The sequence below is a fragment of the Megachile rotundata genome, chromosome 2, assembly GCF_050947335.1.
Source record: "Megachile rotundata isolate GNS110a chromosome 2, iyMegRotu1, whole genome shotgun sequence".
Lineage (NCBI taxonomy): Eukaryota > Metazoa > Arthropoda > Insecta > Hymenoptera > Megachilidae > Megachile > Megachile rotundata.
Genome location: NC_134984.1, coordinates 23,168,866 through 23,180,544, shown reverse-complemented (window position 1 = coordinate 23,180,544; position 11,679 = coordinate 23,168,866). Strand labels below are relative to the sequence as shown.

At 38.4% G+C, this 11,679-nt stretch overlaps 2 protein-coding genes across 1 annotated transcript; one reads left to right on the top strand and one right to left on the bottom strand.

Moving 5' to 3' along the window:
- Positions 1 to 11,679, top strand: part of LOC105663633 (uncharacterized) — a 41,895-nt gene that overhangs the window by 7,409 nt on the left and 22,807 nt on the right.
- Positions 7,518 to 10,097, bottom strand: LOC100882054 (uncharacterized). Its single transcript, XM_012294064.2, has 4 exons — positions 9,727 to 10,097; positions 9,360 to 9,504; positions 9,088 to 9,271; positions 7,518 to 9,012 (listed from the first exon to the last, which is right to left on the bottom strand). Exons 1-4 carry the CDS (start codon positions 9,728 to 9,730, stop codon positions 8,800 to 8,802), a joined length of 546 nt encoding a protein of 181 aa, XP_012149454.2. The 5' UTR covers positions 9,731 to 10,097; the 3' UTR covers positions 7,518 to 8,799.

The following is an 11,679-nucleotide window of genomic DNA, read 5'->3' as shown; positions in this document are numbered from 1 at the left end:
AGACGATGAGGCACGTCCATTATCGAATCTTCTACAAATCACTAACAAACATTAGTATCTGTTTGCATAAAACGAGTTATTAAATCGAAGAATGTTCAAAGAAGTTATTCAAGGTCACGAAGTAATTCAATTTTCTTTTTTTTTAGGTTCACAACGATCCCGTTAAGCACAGTTCCCGATATATTCAAATAGGCCTGCTTTTTTTGTATCTCTTAATGCGACGACCCATAAAAAACCAGTTCATTTTTTCGGGCCACCTTTAAATGCTCTCGAACTTTGTCGATCTCATTCTTCCCATCGACAGGTATTCGCTACTTCTATTACATTTGATCAATATCAATTTCTCTGATAAATGAATTTTCAGCGAATAAACTGTTCCGAAATTGACGAATAACACCGTGTAATTGGATCCTCTTCCTTGTTTCTAGGCTGCGTTCGACTAGCAGAAGCGAAGAAGGATCTCCCTCATCGGATATCAAAATTTCGATCGCATTTTTACGAGTAGCGAGCGAACTTTGCGTGTATATCCGCGGTACGTCGAAGCGTTCTCATAAAACAATCGGTTGAGGTGTTGAACGGAAAGAAAACGGAAACGAGTGGAGGCACGAAGGCACACAAGAAGTACGTCCTTACGCCGAGACGGTTGACCACCAACTGACAGCGGAAGATCTTCACGCACCGTCGTTCTTCATCTTCATCCTTCCCGCTCGGTTAACCGGCCTGGTTGTTTGCCGCTTATTCGACTTCTTTTTAAGCCAACGAGCTTTGTCGGCTATCTTTTCTTCACGCCACTTTAGTTTTTGGCGGCATCTTCCTCGTGAGAACCATTCTGCCATCGCTTTTCTTCCTTTAATTTTCAACTTCTTTCGTTTTAATCTTGTTTTTCGGTTGCTCTTCGTTTCTTCTTTTCTCTTTTACGCTCGTTCTCTTTCACTTCGAACTTTTGTGACTCGCTGCGGTAATTTGGTCTCACCTCTTTGGAAGTGACTGATGATCGAGACGGTGGAAACAGGTAGAACGATTAAGCTTTTTGTTATGGCGATATTCAATTAAAAAGTCTTCACGCTGCAGGGACGAATATCTGCGATACAATTTTTCACGCTTCCTGCATACAGTTAGTTATATTTTATTTTGCTAAATTTATTTACAACATTTTTTATCTCATTATTTTCGACAAATTCCTATCTCGGCATCTGCGCTGATAGATAAATGTTTTAATACCAACTAAAACGTTTCCAAGAGATCATTAGATTTTATCCGACTCGATTCCCCGCCTAGCAACAAGATTTTTCGAAGCCCTCTTTGTATTGTCCGTCCATTCTTCGCGACGAGTCCTGCTGTTTCTCCGCCACGTCCACTCATTAGTCGACTCTTAACAAAACGGATGGTCTTTCCATTGTCATTTTACTAACGGTATTAAAATTTGCACTCGCAAAATTTCTCATGGTGGACACTCGGTGTTCACGGACGCGTTTTGACGGCCTGATTCCTAACCACGGTTAATTAATGTGATTCGTATACGTCAAGCTGCGAACTGTACCATGTAGTAGACGAAGAAGTTTTTTATAACGGATTTTCATGAAATGATAAAGCGAACTTCGTCGTCCAAGGGTCAAGCATAAAGACTAAGCTGGTTAAGTGGGGCATACGTATCCTGTTGGTCGTAAAAAGATTAAGTTAACTCGAGAGGATATTGATGGACATACTTTCGTTAATGTAACGCTGTTAATTATTCCCTGCACGTCACTGATCTTCATTAAATGCGTTATTACGCTGTAATTTACATGGTATCGTGTTACAGTTATTTAATAGTCGCCTATACACGCGTTACTTTATAATAATTCATACGCGTTTGGGCTTAGTCGAAGGTAATCATGATTGTAAATGTAATTATGATGCGACTGTAATCACTGTCAAGACGTACATATTTTGTCGTGATTGTTCCAGGTAAAAGAATACATCATCGTGTCTGACGGCGATTTATCGCGACAAATTTTCGGACGAAATAATTATTTCTGACGCTACAGGGAAGACGTACGGCCAATCTTTACGCTGATGGATCGTTTTACTTGGGTCGAAGGAAATTCCTGTACATAATATAAAAGGTATGCGTCTGGGACGAGGATTTTCATTTATTCCAAATCTTGTACATAATTTAACTCGTACATTTTACTGAAGTATTTAAACGTTTCGTAAATCTATAAATTCCCGAGTTCTCGAACGCGTCAAATCTTAAACGAGCGAATACTTATATTTTAAGTTCCGTTGTATTGCAGGATAAAAAAATTGGTAAAAAATTCTGCATTGGAATGGCAACGAAGAAACGTCAACATTGTCCGGTACCTGTAATAATATAAACATTCGATAGCCTCTATAACCGGGTTACTGTTTTCGCATCTCGCGCTCGACCGTACACTCCGTGGCCGACAGGATAATAATCCGGTACTAACGTAAATAGTACAGTGTATTATAACAGACAAAACAAAACTCGATGCTTGAGAACCGAACGAATACGAGTTGATTCACAGCTTGGCTTTCCCACAGAGAGGAACATGACCGCGAAGCGAATAGACGTGCTCTCTGATACGGCTGGCGTGCTACATTTAAAACGTTTACGCGCGACGATTAAGATCGTTATTGAACAGGTTGCGATGATTTTTTCCACGGGGCACGCATAGGCCTTGTTCAATAATCAACGTTAAACTTGCTGCTTCTGACTCAACGTCTCGGACCAAGGTAATCTTTCACTTTGTGTTATTTTTGCTTCTAATTTCTAGCCTAAGGATGTTGATGTAACTGTATATTCTTATAGAAAATAACTTATCGGTTCTCACGCCTATCCTTTGCATAATTGATAACATGTAAATGCAAATGACATGCAAATTTCTTGCATGAATCCGAGGGTCTGCGAATACGCAGATCTGGCTATTTAGGGATATAGAACATAGGGACCTGAGAATATCGAGACCTGAGGTATTTAAGGATGTGGTAATATAAAGGTATGAATTTGGAGATGTAAGAATGTCTCGCTCAAGAGCTAGAAACCTATCGGAAATAATTTCGTATCAAGACTATAATAGTTAAATCAAAGGTGAATATAAATTATTCCGGTTGATCAGCTATTAGCAGCGATTAATGTCGTCTAAGAAGAACAACGTGGCTACGCCGAAAGAAAAGTGTTCGCAAAGGGCAGAGCAAGTCCTGTTCGTTGCGCGTGTTGTCGTTAGGAAATAATTATTGCTACATCCTAAAAGGATTCTCGATAACGAGCGCAATACATCGAGGCACTAATTACTTCGTTGAATCGTATTGCAGAGGGGAAACGATCGTCGTATCAGAATAATGGCGAGGGATGCGGCCGTGCAACTCTCCGTTGGGATGCTGAGATATCGGGCAAAAAGCTTTTCTCTCCGCGACTGCTGGTATTTCATCGGTCGTATAATCATATCCGACATAACCGTCGTTATCTGGACCACGAGATTCAACCGCTTGTGCTTCGGTAAGTGTCAGTTTCAATTTCTTCTTTTCTTTATTGTTTCTTGTCTCTGCAGTGTGCTCTTCGCGCTTCTTCCTGTTACCTGCGGTTCGTTACACCAGGCGATTTGTCCTTATCGACATTTGTCGATTGCTTCTATGCAACACGGTTGCTCTATCATTAAACTCCAAATACCTTTTTTTTCATCACCATGAAAACGATAAAATAGTATTAGAAGTTTAAGCAAATATTTAAGTTAGACGATTAAGTTATCAGGTTGTATGATAAATAAATTATATTCAATGTGTTTTAGGTGTTGTGAGCAGCAGGATTTAAATTGAATACAGAGTGGATCATTATGAATCATTATGCTCATTTGTACTGAGTCTAAATTCTCAGAATTGGAACATGATACCTGCATCTAAATTTATTTATCTTACAACCTGATATATGGGTGTAAAATATTGAAATACGTAGTTATGAAAGTTCTAGTTTAACGTCTAAATTTGTGGCACGTGAAATGCTTCACCAAGATTCCGTGATATTTAACTTTGTTCTGTTTCATTTTCGACGGCCGGTAATTACCGCTTCTGTTCGTTTCGCGCCGAAATCTTTTTACGCTTGCCTCATTTTTCCCCTGTTACGCGTCCTCTTTTTCTACGCTCGAGCGTTCTTATGCTCCGCTTCTCTGCGGATCCTCTTTCCTTCCGTTTTTCTTTTCAAATTATACAGGGTGTAATTTAATATGCGTGCAACGCTTTAACGTTCAGAATTATGCTCTAAAAATTCCTATAAGTACACGTCTACATTGATTTCGTTATTATCCTGTAGTTTAATTTTGTACGGGATCTTTCAGAGACGATGTTAGGCGCTTAAGGTACATGGTTCTGAAATTTAAACAGAACTAAACCTATAAGCATAAACATATAGTCTGTAATCACTAGTTTTCATAAGATCTCCGAATCTGATTCGAAGTTAAATATTTCTCGAAAGTAGGATGGTTAAAATTATTGTCACATACGCAGTTACACCCTGTATACAGCGTGTTTCACGTTTATCCGCTAAGTTCTAAGCTCGCCGACTCTCGGTACCATCGGAACGCGGTGCAAAAATTCCACGTGGCATTCTGCCGTTTTTCCCGTCATAATGGCACAGAGACCGCTTTCATTCCCTCGATCCAACCCACGGTCCTGGCATTTCGTTGTTATTTAGCTACATCCCCCTTTCTCGTAGCCCTTGAATCCCACCGATCGGACCTTCGCGATTCCCGTCTGTTTATAGGTGCTAACGTTTGCCTTTCAGAGTCCATCGAGTCGTATCTGACCACATTGTAATCCTCTTTTCTTGCCAATTAACGGCTTAACTCTCCTGCTCGGATAATAAAACTCGCACTACCGATAACCGCAACGCTAGCCTGTAGGCATAACTTTGCTTTTCGAGTTCGCGCAAGATGTTGCATTTTTGAGGACGCTGTCGAGCTCGTGCTGTTGTAATTTTAGGATTTTACGATTGTTACGGTGTACAGTTTTTGCTTGGAGTTCGTTGTTAAGATATTTAAACATACAAGTTGCAGTATTGAATATAAAATAATATTGTACACAAGATAAGGTTTCAATTACGAGTACATTCGGTTTATAAGTTCGTAGGTAGAGGATGGTGATTCGTTTTTTTCGATCGAATGTTTGGACAGCTAACAGAAAGAAATTAATCGAGGATTCCGTATTAGCATCACGAAATGGCCACACAAATCACGAGGATCTTACAGTCCCCTTGGATAAAGGCCAAAAAATTGTTCACTGTATCGGGCGCTCATTGAGATCGCATCGAAACGTACCGATAAATCATATATAAAATTCGCATAAATGAGCCTCCCAGAATGATAAATTTTTACCTCTTCTCTTTCTTGCGCACGATTTTTCTTATAGAGGGTGTACCACCTGAGTCGAGCATCTAATTTTTAAACAAAAATTGCTCGAATAAGAAAAGACTAGCTAATGAAAATCTTTATAATTTCCAGACATGTATTGGAACATAAACGTCGAAATATTTAAAATGAAAAAAGTAAAATTATTAAATTGAAGGATTACACCGGTAGTTGAAGGATTATTAAATTGAAGGATTACACCGATACTCAACTGGATATTTAATAAATGGACCGCTTAATAAATTGAAGGACAATATCAAGAAAGCAGCCGTGCGTGTTCAATATTGCAACATTCGGTATTGAATTAAATTGGTACAATAATGTTCTCTAATTGGTTCGAGTACGACGGAACAAATTATCAAGCCATTTCGAGTGACACGCAACAATGTTGCATTATTATTTTGTCGAACACGACGAACACGAACATATTTATACCGTCTCCGGGAGCATCCGTTCAATTTGTCTTGTAAGTTCGTCGAATCGTTGGACGTACACCGTGTACCCCTGTTGGATGCATCGTAAATTGCATTTTTATCGTCGATACTCTTCCCCGTTAGCCGAGCATCGAGATAAAGGTCCTGATAGATATCCAACGTCATAATGAATTCTTTTTGCGGTGGCTGCACCCTTTACAACGACTTCTCGGTACGTCTCCGCCCTCTTCTCGTCCTTGTTATTATCATTTTTATTATTATTATCATTAACTATAAAAGAAGAAAGGGAATGGTAGGAAGGAAAGGGCGGCAACTGAAGGAAGCACAGACTCTCGTCCAACTTGCATTTGCTACGCGAGAATTATCGATAGCCGTCGACCATTGCACCATAAATTACCATTTTTATCCGCGGGCTCCCATTTTTGCTTCTTAACCCTTTTTCCTCCGTCAATCATTTGTCTGTAATATTAACCCTCCGAGGTTCGCCAAAAAACTGACTAATATATCTGTACAATTTTTCTTACAGAGGGTTCATGCAATTTTTTCGATTCTAATGGCACATCACGAGAAGGGTCCCATGATGTATTGTAGAAGCTGAAACGTGGAAGATGAGATTTAAAAATCTGGAAATGTGGAGAAGGTATTTTAGAACTTTAGTTTGAAGAATTTGATAACTTTATAAGTTCAGAATTTTGAAAGGTAATAAGCTGTTAATTTAATAACTAGTATCCAATGCACGAGTGATACGATCTGTGTACCTACACATCCGTTGGGGAAGATACTGATCTGTACACATCTATCCAACCCTTGTTCCATACGAGTATAATCTAACTGGAATCGATCCGAATGCTCGTTTTCGAAACTCCGTGCACGAGGATAACAGTGGTAGCAATCTCGCAGAATCCGATCCATTATCATCGCGTATCGGTCACCGAGAAGCACGCGAGAATTATCGATCAGACGCTGGCCGCCCGTAAATAACAGTTTTTATACCGTTTTCATACTCGACTGACGAAGATTTATTCGAAAAAGTCTGTTTTTTGTTCTTTTCTTTCGAATCATCAAGCCCATCTCCGTTCACGTGCACCACGGCCGCATAAGAGCGTGGTAGATTTGCCGAAGGTAAACCCCTTGCAGCCGACTACGTGGTGGAATGCGTTGCTGAAAACGCTGTGGGTGATTTTTGCAGGGCCGTAGCGGGGCCCCTTTCTCTCCTATGTTTCCGAACGGAAATATTCCTGGCCAATATATTTTTCTCTTGGACGAACACGCTCGGTGATCGGTGAAATTTATTCACGGTTGCGCGCAAGAAATATAACTCAATTTATAATTGCTTGGTCGGACGGGAGGAAGGGGTTCGGTGACCCTCTCGATCAACGTATTCCTCCACTGGCTGCAAGAAAAACTTTCCTGTCTTTTAGTCGCTCTTCGAGATGCTCTTCCGTTTCTTCGTATATCTAATACTTTTTTCTCTGTGCATTTACCTGAACGATTCCGAATAGTGCTACCGAGTATGTACCACTCATAACTTTGATCAATTACCCCTCAAATATGATTTTATAGAACTAAATGTTGTAGAATTGTAACATTGAAACTGAACAAAACGACAGTATTATTATATCGATACCTACTCGTGTCGCTTATAGATAGTTACATTTTATTATTCAGAGTTTGGGCTTGAGGATAGGTTCAGTCGGTATTTTATTGGGTTACATATCTTTTCTCTTTGTATTTGCACATGCATAGGAGATGAAAACATTCGAATCATAGAGTGTTCGTAATTAAAATTATACCCATAATAATTGTATAGATAAAAATACTTTTTGCAAGTATTTTTATACAGAGAATTTTTAACAACAGAGACTGAAATTATGAAACTCTTCAATCGAGAAATTTCGAAGTGACAAATCGTAAAATTTTCAAAGTGATTTGTATTTGAAAACGACGACCGTCCGGTAATATATACGCGAATTCTTGCTACATCTTGTACCTTTTTGCCGTATACATCGAAGCTCGTTAAAGAATTTGTGGGAAAAAGCGACGAGCCCGCGGTAGATTTGAGCGGTGATTTCGTGTGTCGCGTTGTTGGCTGGATCTCCTCGTGGCAGCAGATGCTACCAAAATGTATGCGCGAAGGGATCAAAACGTAATAAAAATCTCTCGAAAAAATGTCGACCGATAAATCAGCGGTGGCTACGTGGTCGCTTACATACGCGCGGCTGTCTGTACGAATTTTATATGCGAATACGTATGCGCGATATGCGCGGTTCAAGCTCGAAGGCAAATTTTCTTGTCGAACAGCGCTACGTAACGAGCGGCCCTCGAGCACCTTTTCGGAACACCAGGACCGTATCTACCTTCGAACCCCGATTTTTCTTCTCCTTACATATTTACAACTATTACTCCTCTTATTCCCTTAACACTTTTACTGCCGCCCCATAATCAATTTATAAAAAATTCAATCATTTACCAATTTTATTTTTGATTAATCTTTTTTACGATTTTTCTTAAGAGACTGTTTATAATTTGTAATGCAACATATGTGACTTATGTAAAAATTCATGAGTTTCATAGAAGTGGCAGTGAAAGTGTTGAGATGTCGAATCTATTAACGAATAATTTATACTATATTGTGTACTAATGTATAATAATTATTCCGTATGTACAAGTTACAGTATGATTGTCTAAACTTAATTATCTGAACGTAAATCTGCAACACTTTAAAGGAATCTAAGTTTCGAAATGAATACACATTTTATAACAGATCTTCTATGTAACACAAGTGTTACTTCGTTCTACATATTTATACGTGTTTAAGCAATTACAGTCTGCAGATTAATGTTCAGTATGCAAATCTATAAAAGAACGTCTATAGAACGATGCAAGTCCACGAGACAAAAATATTATACATGAGTACAATATCGAACTTGTAGAAATTTTGACTAATCTCAAATTATTAATTTCTATCAGTGAATTTCTCTGGCGACAGCGTCGATTATCCTTTGAAACGTGGCACTGTCCAGTCCGCAGAAAGTCCTGTCTTGTGGAAAAATAGACAGTTCCCTGCGTCTTCTTCGACGCAGAATATCGTCGAATTCGTCGTCCGTGGTTGGAGGATTGACTTTGGCGTAATAAAGCGCGGCGAAACCGCTGTATATGAGCAGAGCTGCCGTAGCTAGCTGTTAAGAAATTAAAAAGTACAACTATCGAACTCTGGTCGATTCAAGAGGTAATTTTTAAAAATTTTTACTTACTTGAAACACCGCCCAGAATTTATAACTTCCCTCGTTTATCAAGAAGTCGTAGTAACCACCCCAGTAGTCGACCTTCGACTTCGACATGCTCTTCATAGCGTTGTCTTCTTCGTGATCATGATGCTCGTCTTGATCCATCGAGTCGTGATCGTCATAGTAGCCGCGTCGATACATCCTTGGATGTCTAATAATTGACAAGAATAATCACTTAATAATTTAGCACATAGTTGAACTTCATTATTAATGTTATTAAAATAATTTCTAAAGCTTACCTATATGTTTGCAGAGCTGTGACAATTTCAGAATCGTCAGGTTCCGAGAATGAATTGCTTTCCTCGAATTCGGAGTCCATGGTCGAGATGTGGGAAATGCAAAGAAGAAGCAGAAGACTATGACAGATTAACTTCGGTGTTCCATCTAAAATATTGAAACGAAATGAAACTAATAGGAAGTTTAATGCTGAAATATTCTTCGTTCGGCAGGAAAAGCTTCATCGAAGTAAGTACATGATCCACCGATTGTGTAACTTCTTGTCTCTTTTAGTCTTTTAACCGTATACAAAATAATACGTAAGATATTTTAGCACATAAATAAGAAGCCAGTTACAGAGAGCATTAGATAAAACGAAAGAGCAATTACCCATAATTTTCTTTCTTCTTCTACTCCGTACACTTGAAAGGATCCTCCAGTTGGCGAGACACAATTTTTATTCCTCTCATTCGTGAACACGTGTCCAGCACTTGTTGACGTTTCACCGATTCATGGAAACGACGAGATTCACCGTTCGACGCGAACTTCCACAGGAAATTAACCTCGATGCTTCATCTACTCAGAAAGTTTATCGGAGGAACTCTGTTTGGATCGAAAACGATTCGGGAAGAGAACAGTCGTCGATAAAATCCAAAGAGCAACTGAACGATTCGTGGGTCCAGTTCAAACATACTCTGTTCGCTTACCGGTAACTGTATCACCAGAAACGTTAAGCAAATCCTACCTGCAGCGCTAAAAGCCCTAATTGTTACGACTCTTACGTATCGCAGCCTCGTCTACGAAAATATCGAGCCAGAAATTCGGTTATGATCCTCCATTCTAGATCGGATATACCTCGTTATCGAGTGTCTAGACAAATCACTTTGTTTAATGTTGCAGTTAGGAGGTCGAGATTTTGATCTGATAATTTCTTCCAATTGATCTTATTAATATTACACGTTGCTATCGATTTCAGGGCACTGTGGATTATTGGAAAAGCAAAATCAGATTTAGGACACTGTGGAAAAATTTATTCATTTGGAGCAGTAGGTGAAGGAATGAAAAGTCTGCTAGAAAGGATTGTTTTATTAATTTTCATGAGGAGGTGATACCTGTTAGGAGACTTATAGAGAGCTTTTGAGTATTTTGAAATAATTGGATAGGTTTAATAGATCTCGTGAATATATTGTTCTATGTATTTGAATATTTAATTCAGAAATTTATGAACTTCTTCAAATGTTTCATGTATGAATGTTCAAATTTGTAGATGTGGAAAGGTGTCTCTATTTTATCTACTTAATTTATGCACAGCTTCTACAAAGTTTTCATTTATGAATCTCAAAATTTGTAGATGTGAAAAGGTGTCTCTATTTTATCTATTTAATTTATGCACAGCTTCTACAAAGTTTTCATTTATGAATCTTAAAATTTGAAGATGTGGAAAGGTGTCTCTATTTTATCTATTTAATTTATGCACAGCTTCTACAAAGTTTTCATTTATGAATCTTAAAATTTGTAGATGTGAAAAGGTGTCTCTATTTTATCTACTTAATTTATGCACAACTTCTACAAAGTTTTCATTTATGAATCTTAAAATTTGTAGATGTGAAAGGTGTCTCTATTTTATCTATTTAATTTATGCACAGCTCCTAAAAAGTTTTCATTTATGAATCTTAAAATTTGTAGATGTGAAAAGGTGTCTCTATTTTATCTATTTAATTTATACACAGCTTCTGCAAAGTTTTCATTTATGAATGTTAAAATTTGTAGATGTGAAAAGGTGTCCCTATTTTATTTACCTCAATTAGAAAATTACTTCTGTTTGCAGTACCATTCGCGCAATAAAATTCGAAGCATCGTGTTAATTTTCCGGTAAAAGAAAGGGGGCACAATTTCGTTTCAGCCAATTTGAACGATTAATATACGAACGTCTAACCGTAAAATGGTGCAAGCGTTCAATCGGAAAGTTTTCTCCGGAAGGATGGAATTTTTGATGGATCGTATCTAGGCAAAGGAAACAGAAGTTGAAGTTCAGGTCAGTTAGGCGAAGTACATCCTCGTACGATATTAGGTCAGACGATTAGCAAGTTCTTGAGCAAGTCCCGTTGAAACAATACTCTAAACCGACGATAATTGCGACAGATGCTGCTTCGGTTTGATGCTAGTTCAGTTAGAAATGGGTGTGGTGCTTCATTTTCTCGTTTGCAACGTCTCGCTGCGGAAATCGGACACATTCAGATTTTTTGAACTTCATTTCAAAGCATGCGTATAAAATTGCAGGATGTATGTATGTAACACTATATGTAATTATATTCGTTATCGTATAACGTTTAGGAGACGAAA